The following is an 18,287-nucleotide window of genomic DNA, read 5'->3' on the forward strand; positions in this document are numbered from 1 at the left end:
CTCTTAACTTGTTCAAGTCCTCTTTGTTTATAATACAGTATCAGTCAGTATTTGTAAAATATAGAAGCATCAAAGGAAAATAATAATAAAGTTTACCTTGACTCATGTAGATACCCATCAACAAAAACAGATTTTTCACTTACTTAAGATGTGTTCAAATGAAACAATGACCCATGGTTTAAATAGCAAACATTCTTCCTCAGTCATTCAAAGTTGAAAATTTCACTCATGGATAAATTCATCAGTTTGCTGTCCTTCATTTTTATCAGGAATAGACGCATAAAACTGGCAAAGTGAAGAGCAGAAGTGCAGATGTATAGATATCCTGCCGGCACGCACTACTTAGAAACTCTTTACCAGCACTCAGCACCAAACTGAGAAATTCAGGAAATCTTTACTAATAAATGACCATAATCAAACCTGCCAGTAGATTAGAGACTGGAAACAGTCTCTAAAGATATGAGGATGGTAGGGACATGCTCTCTTGAAGGGCCCTTCAGTTCAGAAAGCACTTGACTGGAAAGCCCCTGCCCAAATATTTAGACAGAAAGAAGCTGTGAAAAAAAAAAAATCCCGATTTGGCTACCCCTAGGCTACCAAACATGCGCCACAAACTGGCCACTTGTGGTCTGATATCAATTAGAAACTGACTTCTGTTCCCATTCATTTTTTTTTTTAACTTAAAGGAAGATCTAAAAAACAAAACAACAGATCCATCAAAACAAGACCACCGCTTAGAAAAGTGGGTTAGAACCGCTCATAATTGATGGACAACAGGCTCAATAATTTCACTTTGCAGTTTAAAAACTGCAAGTATCAAAAAAGGATATATATAAGCATGAAGTTAGTATGTATATCATTTATACAGTACTCTCCCCTCCCCCGCAAAAAAGAAGCTTAAAAGAATTAACTGCGTTATACACACCTACTACTCTTCATTTATTAGTGAATAACCTTGTTCTAATTGTGGAAATAAAAGTTTTATTAGTAGGCCACAATCATGATAAACTTGTATCTGTAGACTCCTCCTCTGTTTCTAGAGTGGAGCATCACTCCCTAAGTTATGGATTCAACATCTGGATAACAATCTGGACTCTAATTTCAGAGTGGCTAATGCCAAAACCTTCATGGTCTATTTCATCGGAGTAACAGTTTATGCTTTCCATCCCCAAAGCAAAAATAGCAGCTCTCCATCCAACCACAGACATTCACAATCATCATTTGTGACTTTGAAAGGCCAAATGCCCTACCTTTCCTACATAGAGAGGGTCTGAACCCATGTATTCCTCCAGCACAAAGAACTGATTCCACACCCAGCTGCGCTTGGTCCGGGACCTCCCTGATTGGAAATAGGGCTTTGATCTGGACCTGGAGAGCTCTGCTTGACTCATCCCAGAGAAACACAGGAAAAGCGCTATTAGCTGCAAAAAATGGCAGAACTCCACTTTGCCCAACTTCATCTTTTTTTTTTTCTTTCTTTTTCCTGTGTAAGAAAAAAACCTTGACAAGAGAAAAGGCACAGTTCCAGTTGGCTTAGTAGCTCTTGCCTCCGGCAGGGTGTCAGCTGGGAGTCCAGAGATAATAATTTGTAGAGTGTTCGATTGCAAGGGGTCACCACTGCTGAATAACCTTCGCCAAAGAATGGTGTAATAGGTACCTAGCAGAACAAAAAGAAGAGCCAGTGTCAGAAACCAAAACACATAATAACTTTTAACTTTCATTTACTAACTTACTATTGATTTTCCCAAGATGCCATTATTTGCATAATCATTAAAATATTAATTAGAAACTTACACATTTACAGTAACTGTTGCCCCATTTATAAATCCCATAAATGCCACTGATGCAGAATTATCCTCATTCCCTAACACAATCTTAAAATTTTGTGTTTCTTCTAGGCATTTTATTTGAACATAGGGTTTACTTAATACAAATGGAACATCATTTTAAAAATCGTTTTAATGCTAGCTTTTATTTTTTTTCTTTTATATTACAGTCAGTCTCATTCATTGGTATTAGAATATGAAAGCAAAGCAACTCAAAGCAGGGATTTAAACAAATGGGAAGGACATATGCTGGTTTAAATCTCTTCTGTGAAACTGTAAAGAGAAATAAAGAAGTATGAGGTGATTCAAAACTGGTTGATTGATTCTGAGTCACAGAACACCAGCTGTTTTGATGTGTTCTGATTTGATTGTGATCAGCTGCCAAGCTCAGTAGTTTCCATTTTCCACCCTTCAAACCTATTGTCATGTCTGCTGTGCAGCATGTTCAGTTACGTTATAGCACAAATATTTATTGAACGTCTTACAGCATGGCTTGTGCATAGTAGGGCCTTCTTCCCTAAATATTTATGGACTTGAACAGATCATTAGAGAGGTAAGAAAACCCCACTGTATTTATAAGACTGGTTCGCAGTGAGCGTGCATCCAGAATGCTTCAATAGAAGCACAAAAGCAAAACAACTTTTATTCTAAAGTCTACTTATTTCAGATACAGAATTCTTGATTATGTAAGAGATACAAAATCAGTTACAAGACAAACTTCCCAACATACCCCAAAACACAGAGGAATGGGAATATGGCAAAAGGCTTGCTTAAGTCACCAGGCTGTACTTTGGTTTATAAATTCACTTGACTACCTACAAATAAATCAACAATTCGATAATTAAGGTGAGGGTTAACATTTGCATTTTTTGAGAGAGAGAGGAGGAAAAAAACAGTTCAAAGGATATGAAATCAAAAGACAGTTTCTTATCAAAGTAGAAAATACAGTCTCTATATTATCAGCTTTCCCATCTTCTACCTGTCTGTCCTATAACAAGAGTGTCTGTTACTCATGAGATGATTTCTGACAGTAAAGTTGCTTATGGAAAATGCCTTATCTAATAGAAGAAAAATGAAACATATTCTATATGTTAAAATGACCATTAAGAAATGGGTTGCATTGACTTTGAGCTCTATTCAAATGAACATATTCGTGTTAAAAATATCCCTATCAAGTTCTGAAATTCTAAAGGGCATTCCAGAAGAATCCAATGTACAGCTAATTGATGTATGCTGAGAACCACCAAAATAGTAAACTATTATTGGAGCATATTACTGCTGTCTGTGCAATGAACACCTTCTGCTAAAATCTAAACCTCTCATCTAAGCATCTAAAATGAATTTGGTCCATTTAGATAGCACTCTGGAAGGCTTAGTTATTCTAAGACTTAGAATTATAAACAAGAAGTAACTTGGGGTCATATCTTTGTATTTCAATGTAGGTCCCCCTGCATTAGTTGCAAGTTCATTGCAGGGAGGTCTCAGCTAACCCATCTGAGAAGACAGGTTATCTGTAGTTAAAGAAGGTAAGTAGGTGCTTAGACTGGGAAACAGAGACTGGGATGGACTAGTCTATGATGAGCCAGGAATCATGGCCAAGAACTCACAGTGGATGACCTTTGTAGGAATGGCTGTTAGCATGCAGAGGGCCAAGATCATGAAGTTCCCTTCACACCAGTGGCAAACCAAGTTCTGGTGGATGGAGATGGATGGCTTAGAGTCGTGGTGACAGGACTGTCTAGCAGGTGAGACCTGTAGCCGAAGAGCATTTCAGTTCCACTGCTCTACTTCCTCACGAGAGAATGTGTTTTCTCATAAGAACAAGGAGATAAATACTTTGGTCCTGAAGATGATTCTCTTAAATGTGATATAGTTAAATTATATTACTTAAGCTACTTTATGGTTCCAGTGGACTTGATAACATTGTTACATGATGAAATGCATCCAACTTTTAAGACACTAAGTAGCAAATGAACTTCTGGAATTCAAAATTTGGGAAGTTATCAAAAGTATACACTGAAAAAAAACTGTAAGCACCTGCATCAGATAAAGATTCAAATGCTGACTCTGTCCTTAGCCATGCATTCTTGGACACATGATTTACATTCTAAGAATAATTCCAGAGATGAAGCCTTAAACCTCTAACATACAAAATAAAGATGGTAATTGCTTCTACTTTGTAGGATTAAATAAGCAAATCAGGAAAAATTAAGGATGGTGCCTGACACAACTAAAAGCCCTAATTAAAAAAAAAAAGCTGTTGGGAATATTATATTTTTTAGTTTGATACTAGTGATGTGAAAGTTTGTGATGTTCTCATTTTAACGTCATTTATAGGAAAATGTCTTAGACAACTCTTGCAATGAATGAAAACATTCTAGATAGCTCTAGTCTCAGTGCCAGAGAACTATATGGATCATGAACCCAAAATTCTAGATGAATATAAACAATGGCAGCAAATTACTTTAAAAAAATGTAATACTTTCTTTCCTAAAGGCATGTCCTCTTGTGATTTTTTTAAGTCAAAGACTGGCATCAGAATTGGAGAGATCTGAGTTCACTCAAAATGTTTACTAATAAGAAAAAGAAAAATAATCTGGACCAGGAATAGGATCACTGAGGTGTTTGCTCTAAAACTTCCTCCATTTGCTGTATGACCTTGGATCGTTCTGGGATTTTGTTTTCCACATTTGCAAAATGAGGGAGATGAGCTAAGTTATAAAATCTTATTTTTTTTTACAGATGTAACTTGTCTGCTTTTGACAATTATATACAATTGGTTTTGTTGGCTTTTTTAAGCTGTGAAAAGGTGCACATTGTTAATAATTAAAGGGTAGAGAGATTTAAGAAAGTCACAGGAATGTAAAAGAAGCATTTTTCACATTTATGAAATTTAGCATGAATATTAACATGAGACGTTTAAATTACTCTTGCCTCTTGAAGATCATTTCTCTTCCACACAAGATTGTGAAGTTATCAAACCAGCCAGAACATATAAAAATTGTGAGACACAGAACATGCAATGGGTCACTTTATAGTCACTGAGTTAATATTTGTGAAAGAAACCAGAGAGTTCTGTACTTTCCTATTTAAATCAAGGGTTTTAAAAGACCTATTATCAATATATACCTTGATGGACAGAAATGTCCACCCTTTGTATCATAGTATCTAGAACAGAAGCAGACACACAATTGACTCTTGGTACACATTTATAGAATGTTTCCTTTCATTATGCTTATTACTTTTTTTTTAATATGGTAAATGAATCATGTAAGCCCCTATACAAATTCCTTGGTAGCTCTTCCATGTTTATGGGTCACAATCACTTTGAAAAAAAAATCCATCATATTTCTCTGCAGTATTTGAAGTACCTGCCAGGCTTTTGAGTCAAATTTTCCTTGCCTTTCCTGAAGTTCTGGTTAAGAGTGCACAAGGATACTTTAACTGACTTCGTGTACATTATTGGAGGATAAAATTATCTTTTATGTAGCAAATAAAAGATTGTATTATACCCTTTGTAGAATGCTCTTAGAAAATCAAAAACTCACATGTGAATGACGGTGATTGGCGTAGGGGATTTTTATATGTGTTCAACAACAGTTGTGACAGTGACTGACTGTGCCAGGAATGAACACCTGATATGGCAGGGGCAAAGTCCCAGGGCAGGTGCTCCTTCATCAGGCTTCCCCAAATCCATGCTTTCCTTCATAATATCTGGTTTTCAAGGTAAAGGCCAGTACAACAGTTCAACCCAACTCATCCTGACCTACACTGAGGCATCATAAAAGAAATGAAGGGCCCTGAAGCATTACAAAAAACCTTTAGTTATTTGTGGTCTTCAAAGAGGAAGTAATCAAAATGTGAACTTGGAACTTGAGATTTCCTACGCAAGTAGGCTTTCTATCTTCCCACAAATATCCACACATATAAAGGCAGCACAGCAACTTTTTTTGCATATAAATGAATTTGAGCACAACCCATCACACATGTCATTTTTTTTCACAATGGGTTAAATACTGACTCTCACATCTGTGCCCCGAAGCCAAGCCCTGCAACCTTCCCTGCTAGGCTCCCATACTGTTTATCTTCTCCCTTCCTTCTGCCTCTTGAGTTTTACATGCAGGCATTAATAAGGGGAAAGTCACATCAGAAATAAGCAGAGACCCCTGCATCCAAGCAGCGTCATGTGTCATTGCATCCTCTGTGGGAAAGCTGAAGAGTGCGACCCACTGGAGGTCTGGAGAACTGACCTGTTCACTGTTGCTGGCTCAGAAAAAAAAGACACTGCAGAGCAATGATGTGATGTGTTGGTACACAGGTTAGGTAACTTCTACAGATCTATGTCAACTTCCAGACAGTTACAAATGTGTAGCATTATAGCTTTGAGGAGAAAAACAGCAATAGGTTCTATCTGAGGAGAAAACTGAATAGTGGCCAACCAGATGTCTGAAAGACAGTGGGCTAATAACCAACTGCTACTGGGTTAATAACCTAAAATTAAAGATATATACATTATATATCTGAGTAAGATTTAAATTGTTCTCTGATATTTTAATGTTAATACTTGTAAGGAATCAATCCCATTTACAACTGAACCAAAAACCATCAGCAAGTTGAAATAAAACTAACCAAAGAAGTGAAAGACCTATATTCTGAAAACTATAAAACACTGATGAAAGAAATTGAAGATGACGAAAAGAAATGGAAAAATATTCCAAGCTCATGCATTAGAACAGATATTATTAAAATGTCTATACTGCCCTAGCAATCTACACATTTAATGCAATCCCTATCAAAAAATAAAACTTGTATTTTTTAACCTTTTTTTTTGCCAGACTAAAGATAAATGAAAACCACAACTAATACCATGATCACAACACACCTTAATCAAGAGGATACAGAATGAATCCTCAAAAAAGAAATTTAAAATGGAAAGGAAACGGGTGGTGGTGAAAATCAAACAGTATTTACTAAATCAACATCATTTATGTGACCTGAGATCACTTTACCATGCTACTTTTTTGTTCCAATTATTTTTGTTCAGCTAAGTGGCAAAGAATTATTTCCAAGTAGAGTCTATTATTCATTTAACCTTAATAGCTGATATTATTTTACCCCAACAAATTCATTATTATAAAATTTTCTTGATTTTCTGCTCCACTTCACATCTCTGTGAAACCACTTTTAAAAATCAGATCAAGTGACTACCATACTCTTAATACAGTGTTTTGATCATACCTAAAAACAATGGCTAAAAATCCCTTAGTAACAAAAAAATATTTTTTTATGCATCAGCATGTCAACTGCTAACCAGTATGAGCATAAATGTTGTAGAGCCTGTTCCATTTAAATTAAAAGCAACATGCTAAGCACATGACCAGGAGCATGAAATGTATCATACTCAGCCAGTTCCATTAATATAGAACCATGAGTAGTTTTAAACACATGCCTAATTATCCAATAATTTATATATGCTAAACTGCTTCTTTAAATGCCTTCTAGAAATAACTTGAGCTATAAAATATGATGATCAATTATGTTAAAAGGAAATATATTGCTATTTTAGATCTTGTGGCAAAGTTAAAGTGGAATATATTCTTTGCAGTCCAGTATAAGTAACCGATGGCTTGTCTCAGGTAAAGACTCTCAACACAGTTTCTCTAAATGACAGGCAAGGGACAAATGCTTATGCTCTCTGTGTCTGGAGTTGCATCAGATGCAGGTCTGAGACTGTTTTGAAATATACTTTATGTATACCACACTAACACATGGTTTATTGTCTAGTGGTAATTGAAAGATTTGAAGAAGTTGTGCCTCTCGTTAAAAAACAGGTATAATTCACAATAATGTGGAACATGATATCCCCAAAATACATTCAGTTATTTGCATTTTCTAGAAAAACAATTGTAAGAATGACATTTGAGGAGCCAGTATATTTGACAGAATATAATCAATGAGAATTGAAAAATCCATAATGGATGAGGGCCAAACATCTCTAAATCTAACTGATATTCCCTAAGATGTTTTGCTCACTAACCTATAAAACATAAAAGTACAAAAAAAAAAAATCACAGTTGTAACAGTAAAAAAACAAAACAAACAAACAAAACTCTTGCTGTTGGCCTTTTGGGAAGAAACTGCCATTTCCAAGACTGCTTTAAAGTTGAACTACATTTTGACAAGAAACATATTTTTAATGGATCCTTATGAAAGGAGAACAATATACATGTTCAAAAGTGGAAATGATACCATTTCACAGCAGTGGTTAGAGGGCACGATGACAATATTACCATGGCTCTAAAACAACCTTCTATATATTAGTTCTTTTGTACAGTCTGACAAAGGATGCCTTTTAAAAATATTCCTTGAGTATTTAATAGCATTATTTAAGTTCAACAAAAAGACTCCTCCTGATTCATCCAATGCCTTTTTTTAAAGACTTTCATTTGTCCTTGTTTTCCCCAGGACAGCAGCCACCTGTCACCACTCAGGTCCTCACTGTGATTTATCTCTGTACACAAAGTTAGAGTAGTCTGCTTTGTAACAAGGATAATACCTACCCATTGTTACTTTTACTTATTTTTAAAGTAGAACCACTTAATACATCTGGGGAATGCAAAAGAGAGAAAAGGTATTCTAATCTCCCATTCATGAATGAACAGATGTCATAACTCCACAAATAGAAAGAAAGTAATCCAGGACAAAGAGTATTTCAAGAGCTGCGGCCACACTGTTTTTTTTCTTTTTTTTCCAACCACCACATACGAGCAGAGCTTTTAAGGATAAAGTTTATGGGACAGAATGTCACGTCAGTGCTGAAGAAGGTAATCACTTGGTACTTCTGAGGGCTCATGTTGGAAAAAAGAAAAAACAACAACAAAAAGAAATGTAAAGAAGTCCCTAAACCCGCTGCTCCTGATGTTTGAAGATTCCTTGAGTGGTGGGAACACAGAACTGTAGCAGACATTAGAAAACCCCAAGGTAAGGCAGTCTAGTCTTCCTTTGCTAAGAAAACCCAAATCTACAGAATTCCAGTGAAATGCCCAAGGTCACACAGCAAGTTATGGATGGCCCTGGGCATGACTGGTTACAACAGAAAACTTAAAATGTCTGTTAAACATTTCTCACTCGGACACTAAAGATCTTTATTTCAATCTATCATTTTTGGAATGTATCATATTCTCCAAATGCCGAGGAAAGTAAATTTAATCCTATTCAAATTTCTATATGACCATGAGTTTGAATTCTCCATGTAGATCATCAGGATTCCTATCCAGAAGGGGTCAGGAGCACCCAGTCAGGATGGGGGTAAAGGGGTCCGTGGTTTACGATTGTAATTTATATGTCACACAAAAAGCACTGAGAGGAGGATCCAGCTTTAAAATCACCTCTCTCTGCAAAAAATTAAAAATAAATAGTAATATTTAATAGTATTAATAAATAGTAATAGTTAATAGTTAATAAATAGTAACTATTTCCACTGAATGTAATCCATAGCTCATTGTTTTAGAAACAGGGCACCAATTCAAGAAATATCCTAGGATATAAGGATGTATAGGTATGGTTATGTGGTGGTGGTGGTTGTTGCTACAAATCCTGTATTTGTAAAGGACTGTCTGCTCCTAACTTCTTATAATCATTCTAGATTTAATATTGCCATCTTTAGCTTCTACTATGAAACACACTACCATTTAACCTCTTTTATCCACATACCATTGAAAGTTTAGTAGTAGCTTCAGTAATGTTAATACTGATCGAACAGCCCTCTTCTCTTTTAGTTAAAAGGCATAATTTTTTACATTTTAATTAGTGAGGCTGGGGACCCTCTGCGGATGTGTGACTTCTCACGTAAAGAAACTGTGATCAAATCCATTAGCTCCCCGGGCCAGATAACATTACAACCACAGACCACAACCTCCTACCGTTAACTGGCCTAAATATTCAGGCAGGGGCCCTGGAAATGAATCACACAGCCTGTAGTGTGCATCTGGCTATCAGACATGGAATGGAGAACTTCTCTACGTGGATTACAGAGCCAATTTCAACTAAGCACAAATAACTTCTGTCACGAGTAAAAGGAATGAAAAAGAAAGGGGAGCAAGAGTTGATACTTAATGAGAAGAAGCCGGTGTGAATTAAAAACAAAAATGACAAACCACAACCATCTGAGCCATTTGCACAGTATCGTACATAGTATTATAAATAATACATGTACTATACATACGTATGTACAATTATAACAGTAAAATAATATGTGAGGTGGTTTACCTTTGTACTTCTGCAACATATCTCCGCTATGTCAATTTTAATTTTTAATTTACCTTCACTTTTACATTGAGCTTGGTATGATTCATGTGACTTCAATAAAAGGAATTATGTTTCAATAGACATTCTGCAGAAGAACCTAAAAGAAATTCCAAGCAGAATGACAATCTAGAGTATAATCTGAGATGAATATATGGACAGATGTCTGCATAGTCATTTGCACTGATAATTTTGTCAGTGAGGAATCTTGCAGAACGGCAAGGGGGAAATGTTTGCAGGGGTAGCTTTCTGCAAAACCAGCAAATCCCCAGAGGAGGCACTCGAGTATTGCTGGTTACAGCTAGATCTGCTCTGCTTGTCAGAGGCTGAGGAGATGGTCACACACAGGACTCTGATCACATGTCTTTTTTTCCTTGTCCTCAGCTCCCCTTTGCACCCCATTTAGAAGCAACTGATTCCTTCATGCCAAGGAGAAAAGCTTCCATCACAATCCCTTTGCAAAGACGCTAATGTGCGTTATTTTAGAAGTTTCTGAAACTCCCGTTTTAAACTAAGGCTTTGAAGACTTCCAGCCAAGTTAAAAAAAAAAAAAAATGTGTGAGAGAGAACCGCGATATGCTGATATGCTACAAACCACTAACACAATAAATCCAAAGCCTTTATAAAATCAAGGAAGGTTAAGATCCCTCAAGCATAAATATTCACAACACTGAGCAATTTATGTGCTTAGTACTTCATAAAAGATTTCTAAAAGATTTGACAAGAAAGTATTTGACTCTATACAAAGATGTATTCACTTCCTCATATCAGTATACCTTCTGAGAAGTTTATAACTGCTTTGCCATCAAAACAACTAAAAGGCTGGATGATGGGTAGACCGGCAAAGAAATCACGCCTGAGGAGACACAGTGGGTTGATTTTTAGATCTAGGAAGGCTGAACGGTAGCCAAAACTCAGTATGCTTCCCACCCTCTCCTTTTCATTGGACACTAAAAACTAGAGTCAATTCAAGGGTAAACTGCAGTAATACAGATGCTTAACAATTACCCTTCTATTAGAAAAAGAGGGAAAAACTCTCTGCTATTATATACAAAGACTTAAGAGTTGTGAGTCTGTCAGCTGATTGTTAACACAATTCTAATGACCTACTGCAGCCCTTAATCACAATAGTATCTCACGTTGTAAGCTCACAATGCCCTTTTATTAAAGCTGCAAACCCTAATAGCTTCTAGCAGGGTGATGGTCCGCACTACTGATTATTATTTTATTGTTCTATCCAGACTTTACCAGATAAGACTATTAACACGGAATGCTACCTAATTGTTCCAGCCACTCCACCCCATACTGAACACTAACATAGAAGCCAGACTTCACAAAGTTGTCACTTTCACTACTTGCCTCAATTCTTCTGCATTTTCATTCATACTATTTCAGATAGCCCCCCAAACGGAGAAAAGGACTCTTAATGTATTTTCCTTTTTCATCTAGTAACAAGAGCTTGGGTAAACAGAAAGTCTAGCTATTTTTTGGGGGGGGGAAAGTAATATCTGGTGAGTTACTGAAAGCTTCCAATGTAATCACTTCTTTCCTTAGCACCCCCCTACCCACAACTGACCTGTCTTTATAAAGACACTTAAAACTATTTAGATGTTGCTGGCCGTGTATCAATGCGAACTTTCCTTTTAAAAAAAAAAGGGGGGGGGTGCTACTGTCCCTAAACTCTTTTAAAATATGAGCCTGATTTTTTTTTTAATGTATACTTGTCACTTAGTACCGGCCGTACACTCACATTTTTCTATTTTTCTCCCATAAAGTTCTGCTGATCTACTTCAATATGGAAAATGACCCGAACACCTGTCTGCTTATAGGAATTAGGGAGGACGAGTCCTACTTAGAGATATTTCACTCCGATGATCTAATAAACAGAAGATAATCCCCGGCAACATTAAAAAAAAAAAAAAGCGTTTTAAGCATATTCACGGTTCCGTTTGCAGATCCCCAAAGCCTCGAGACGCCCGGTCCTCGACGATGTCTTCACGGGGGCCCCAGTGCCCTCCGCTGGGGCAAGTCCCCGCCGATCTTTACTCACCCGAACTCACGGCTAAGAGATCCGGAGGGTTTAAGGGTCTACAACGCGAGGGCAATTCGGCAGCAGGTCCTTCCTCGGGAATCCACGCCCGGAGGCTGCACACCGCGAGCCGCCGCGTAGCAGGTGCCCCGGACGCGTCCCCCTCGCACTCGCGGGAACCGAACCGGGCGCCCTTCCCCGACGCGAACCCGCCCGGGGCAGGTGCAAGCCAGGCGGAGGGGGCGGGCGCCGAGCCGGACGCACCGCGGCGGCGCGAGACCAACTGCGGGGGGCGGGGGGGGGGGGGGGGCGGGGGGGGCGGGGAGCGAAGCCCCTCGGGGAGCCGCACCTTCCCGACAGGTGCAGGAGCCGCAGGCGCAGCCCCCTCGCGGGCTCGGACCGGGCGGTGCGGGCGGGGTCCTGCCCCCGCGCAGCCCGGGACCCGCTCCCCCGACCCGGCGCGCGCGTCCGTCTGTCCGGCCCCGCGGCGGGAACTTGGGGACGCCCCGGCAAACTCCGCGCGCAGCCCCCGCCCGCCCGCCCGCCCGCGGCTCCCGAGGCCGGGCGCGCTCACCTGGGGCCTCGCTGCGCTCCCGGCGGCGTCCGGCGCCCGCGGCCCGCGACCCGCGACCCGGCCTCGGCGTCCGAGAGGGCGCGCGCTCAGGCCCCGGGCGGCCCGGCCGGGAGGGCTCCGCGCCCCAGGCACGGCCTCGCCGCGGGCCGCGGGCGCCCCGGGCCCCGCCGCCGCCCGCCGCCTCCGCCGCCTCCGCCGCCTCCGCCCGCTCCGAGGGCCCGGCCGGCTCGCCCGCGCGGCTCAGGCGCCGGGTCCCGAGCGAGCGGGGGCGCGCGTCCGGACGGAGGGCGCGAGGGCGGGCGGGCGCGGGGCGGGCGCGGGGCGCGGAGGCGCTGAGCGCGGCCGGCAGCCGCCGAGCCTCGGGCCCCTCCTGCGGACCCGGGCGGGCTACCGGGAGGCCGGGCGCTCCGCCGCCTCGCGCACCCCCGCGCGCACCCCCGCCCGCACCCCCGCGCGCGCGCCCCGCCCCCCGCGCACCCCGCCCCCCGCGCCCTCCTGACGGATCCGCGCAGCCCGAGCCCAGGGCGGCGAAGCCGAGGGGAGCGCGGACGGCGGGCGGGGCCGCAGCCCGCGCATCTCTCCGCCAGGTATTTGCATCTGAAAGCGCGGAGCTGCGGGAGAGTTTCGAGAATCTTTTTTTTTTTTTCTTTTGCCTTTCCCAGCGCCCTCCCCTCCCCCCCCCCCCGACCTGTCGCAGAACCGTGATCAGCGGAGCTCCTGAGGCTTGAAGGCAAAGTCATAAAACTAATCAGAACTTACCGCTTCCCTGCGTGCTAGTTGTGCCCCCTCAGCCTCCGCGGACCGCCCTAGTCCTACTTCCCGCGCTTGCGGGGCACGTTCCCCGCGCGGGGCTCGCGGGGGCACAAGTTGGGCGCCGCGGGGCGGGCGGGGGCGGCGGGGGCGCCGGGCGGGCCGGGGCAGGGGATCGGCTCGGCGAGAGCGCGCCCAGCGCGGAGGGTCCTCTCCTGTGCTCAGGCCCCGGATTGAACCTGCTGCTCGGGCGCTGTGTCGCGAGGGGTACGGAGGCGAACGGATCGTCTCCAAGTGCGTTCGTTTTCATTTTCCTGATTGTGCCCGCGGAACTTGCCCTGCTTCCCTGGTGCATCCTTAGCAGCGACTCCCAGTGTCCCACGTCCGGGGGGCGGGGGAGGGGGGGCTCGTCCCCGTCGGCATCTCTGCTCCCCTGTCCTTTCGCGCACACACTTGCTCCCTCCCCTCCAGGCCATCCTGCCCCTTTAGCTCGCGATTTTTCCTCTCACGTAGTTAGTATTTACAACTGCGTGCCATGCTCAGAATGCTAACAGCAAAAAGAAATTTGGGAGCTCCTGTTAAGTTCCAGATACCTAGCCATGCTGTTTATTTAACGTTGCTTCGTTTTTAAAGGTCTGTCTCCGACCCCAGATCTCCCCAAGTCCAGGCCTGCTTGGATGGCCTAGCATAGGCCACTTGCACTCGAGTGTCAAGCCGTTGCCCGAACTCAGGATGTCCAGAACAGACCTATTTCTTCTTGGATGTCACCTTGGGTTTCCGCAGGCATCTCTGCTCTGTCAGGGACACTATCATTCTCCAGGTACCCAGACGTTAAAACTTGGCTTCATCTTGGAGGCCTTTGACATGTTTTTTCTGCATTAAATCCTTAATTGGGGCGTCTGGGTGGCCCAGTCAGTTAAGCATCTGCCTTGGGATCTGGTCATGACCTCAGGGTCCAGGGATCCAGCCCCACATGGGTTCTCCTTCTGCCTCTGCCCTGCATCCCCTGCTCCTGCTCTTTGGGACGAGGGCTCTCTCTCAAATAAAGAAATAAAATCTTAAAAAAATAAAATAAAATAAAATCATTAATTATTCTGGCTAATATCATACATTCTAGAACTTCACATTTTTCTGATAGCCTTACATGCATTCGCCTTGCTTTGTCTAATGAACGCATCGCTGGGATGGGACCAATTCTTAGCATTGTTCTGCGCTAAAAGCTTCAGGAAGACAAGGATTGATATTCGGTGTGATCAAGACGGCACATATTTGGGCCATAGTAAATATCTGTTAAATGAAGAAGCCAATGTTTGTTTCTTATCCAGCAATTAACACAACTCTGGGGACACCATGCTGTTTGTAAACTGCTCAGGAGATTGCCTGGCTCCTTCATCTGTGCGCTAGTATGAGGAAACAAGTACTGCACCATATTTGTTTTAATCAAAGGAAGGAAAGGGAAAAAAAAATTCTGGAGACCATTTTTTAAGGGTTTTTTTTTTCCCCCCCACACAATTTATCCTTTTCTTATCATGTGCTTCCCTATAAATATTGATCACAAATTTGGCTTCCATCTTGAACCACATGTTTCTATATGATTTGCCTTCTTTTTAAAAAATTTCCTTAAATCATAACCTTTACAGGGATTCTAGAGGGGGCTAAAATGAGTTCAATTAATCAGAAGACTGATTCTGGTTTTCACAGTCACAAGACATTCATCCTCTAGGATGTGTGCCTCTTTGGAGGACAAGATTAAGAATGGAGTGATTCAGATGAGAACTACGCACCCCCCCCCCTTACCTAGGACATCAGAGATGACCTCTGCAGAGATGGCCCTTAAGCTGAGAGCTGATGATGACAATGAGTTGCATTTGTGACGATCTGAAGGGAAAATAATCCGGTCAGAATACACAAAGAGAAATCTCTGCAGAAGGCAGGAGTTGGGTGTGTTTGAGAAACCTAGAGTACTGTAGGAAGAGGAAAGTCAAGATGGATTAAGTTGGCGTGATGGACCAGGGACAAATCTGCAGGGCCATCTAGGTGCCTGAGAGGTGTTTTTTAATTCTCAGGATGAAGCCCAACATTAGGAATGACATAAACAAGAGTGCCACAGATTTAGGCTATGGTCAAGTCTAGAGACAAGACTGTTTTTTTAGATTTTTCTGTTCTCCCCTTCTTTTCCTAAAACTCTGGCTGATTAGAAAACCTAGTTTCCTGAGAAACACAAATAAAAATGTACTGTACTAGATAAATCCTAAGGTGCTGCCAAATGTTTAAGATTCCATGAAATACAAATGTAAGTCATAATAGCATATGCTTACTTATGAAATTTCATAATGTTTCCATATAATTTTCAAATTTATGTTCTAATATGTCTAGTCTTATATATAATAATATTTTTTCAAATCCCCTCAGTCAAAGGTTTTATTTCTTCAGTGTCATATAATGCTGTGCACAAATTTGATAAATATCCTTTATTCTTCTCTATTAAAGAAAAACCCTCCTGGGGTACCTGGGTGGCTCTGTCGACTAAGCATTTGATTCTTGATTTTGGCTCTGATCATGATCTCCGGGGTCCTGGGATCCAGCCCTGTGTTGGGCTCTGCACTCAGCAGGGAGTCTGCTCCTCTCTTCCTCTCCTCCTCCCCCCATTCTCTCTCTCTCTGTCTCTGTCTCTCTCCCTCAAAAAAATAAATGAATCTTAAAAAAAATAAATAAATAAAAACTCCTTTAATCAGCTGTATGAGAACTATGCTTTAGAAAAGGAAATATCAGAGAATGTAGGAGAACTCAGTCATGCTTTTTACCAGTATGGATGGTATTTCCCTACATGTTTTAGCTCTCAAACCAGATTGGGTACAAATAAGAAAGTTCTGATACAATTGCTAATTAGGTTAGATTCATATTCATTCCATCCTGAACTTACTCTAAAGCCAAAGGTGAGTCTCAAAGACTTGCAGCTAAGAGCAGAAGAGAGCTAACCATTGAGAACTAAGTAGTTCTAGAAATTCAGGGGTCATGGTAGGAAAACAGAAGTGACAGGAGATAAGAAGCACCTATGTAAGGCAAACTCAAAAAGTGGGCCATTTACTTTTTTTTCTACCATAAGTTTATGGGTACTATATTTTTTAAAGGTGTTTTTTTTTTTGTTTTTTTTTTTCTGGAGAGAAAGAAAGCACAAGCAAGGGAACAGCAGGCAAAGGGAGAAAGAGAAGCAGACTCCTTGCGGGAGCAGGGAGCCCAATGCAGGGCTCAATCCCAGGACCTAAAGATTATGACCTGAGCTGAAGGCAGACACTTAACCAACTGGACCACCCAGGTGTCCCTAAAATATTTTTTAATTTTGTAATGCTAAGCATTTCCTGCGGATGTCTATGTTCTTCAGTTTATTTTATCTAATTAAGTATGCTTCCATCTTCTAGAAAATAAAGATCTTAATAGGAGAGATTCTAGCTCAATATACTCATTTGCTAATTAGTTAAATATCAACTGACAACCTTCTGGATGATGGGATACAAAGATGAATTTAGGATGTATTTCCTAACCATAGGAACCTTCCAACCTATGGTGAAAATAAGGAGGTGCATGCATCTCCATATACCTTGATAAACATGGTGATGAAGTATGCATAAATGTCAAGTGTGGGATCACAAAAAAAGTGGCCACATGACAAAGTCTTGAATGGGGAGAGAAAATGTTTGGAATGTACCATGAGGGCAATGGGGCATTGTAAGGAATTTTATGGAATTTTATGAAGGAGAATCATTATCATAATTTCAGTAGAAGAAGGAGGCTTGGCAGGCTTTTTAAGCCATTTCTTGGACTGGAAATGAGAAAATGTTTAGGAAATTGTTCGAGAAATCGAGATAAATATCTTGTCCTGAACTCTATTTGTGCCACTAATGTATGAAAATCTCTTGAATGTAATTAGAAAACCTATTTCTATCTATCTATCTATCTATCTATCTATCTATCTATCTATCTATCTAATCATCTTTAAAGATTTCTTGACATCAGTTATCAGCAAAGAAGCATAAATGAAAACTAATAAAAGGAATGTGTGCCTACAATTAGCATCATAGAATCACCCCCCAACCACATCCAACTGATGACTGTATCCCTCACAGAATACTGGACTGGAAGAATCAAAAGTCTGAGCTAATATAATAATTTTGTTGCTTAGGGTGTTCGCCCTGCCTCCCTTCTCATTATCCAGAAAGCCTGTCTGTTCAAATGAATACTTTCAGAGTATATTACTCAGACTTTTTTTTTTAATTATATCTATTTATTCATAAGGGACACAGAGAGAGAGGCAGAGACATAGGCAGAGGGAGAAGCAGGCTCCCGGCGGGGAGCCTGATGTGGGACACCATCCCAGGACCCTGGGATCTTGACCTAAGCCAAAGGCAGATGCTCAACCACTGAGCCACCCAGTATATCATTCAGCTGAAGGGCCCTGAAGATATTCAGAGACAAGAGAGCTACTATATCAGCGCAGAATTATTTAGAAAACGCAAAGATATCTATTGGGATCTAAGGAAGTCATTCCTTAAAAGCTTCTCCATGTGAAGAGGAGGGCATCAGGCCTTGCAGAAGGCCTTGCAGAAGCCTTTCGAGTGCAGGATGCTCAGTGATCTGAGGTCCAGAGAGAACCAAGTGAAAATCTACAGGGAAGATTTCTCTAAGACTCTCAGTTTGCACTGCAAAGATTGTGCATTGGCTTTGAGATTGCAAGTAGGTAACTCCCCATGCAAACCATTTAGAAGAAACCCACAGAAAGGAAATGAGAACAAAATGACATAGTGTA

At 41.4% G+C, this 18,287-nt stretch overlaps 1 protein-coding gene across 2 annotated transcripts in view; it reads right to left on the bottom strand.

The window, feature by feature from the left end:
- The window catches only part of CDH7 (cadherin 7), a 125,489-nt gene extending 112,689 nt beyond the window's left edge, over nt 1–12,800 (bottom strand). The window contains exons 1-2 of one of the 2 annotated variants that reach the window (XM_038525835.1): nt 12,734–12,800; nt 1,251–1,657 (exon numbers count right to left, since the gene is read on the bottom strand). In XM_038525835.1, coding sequence (XP_038381763.1) covers nt 1,251–1,460 — 210 coding nt within the window. In that variant the 5' untranslated portion in view covers nt 1,461–1,657; nt 12,734–12,800. Of the gene's footprint in view, nt 1–1,250; nt 1,658–12,180; nt 12,319–12,733 lie in introns of those variants that run through there. The other variant, XM_038525834.1, reaches the window with a different exon arrangement.
- Nucleotides 12,801–18,287: the final 5,487 nt, after the last annotated feature.

This window comes from Canis lupus, chromosome 1 (assembly GCF_011100685.1).
Source record: "Canis lupus familiaris isolate Mischka breed German Shepherd chromosome 1, alternate assembly UU_Cfam_GSD_1.0, whole genome shotgun sequence".
NCBI lineage: Eukaryota > Metazoa > Chordata > Mammalia > Carnivora > Canidae > Canis > Canis lupus.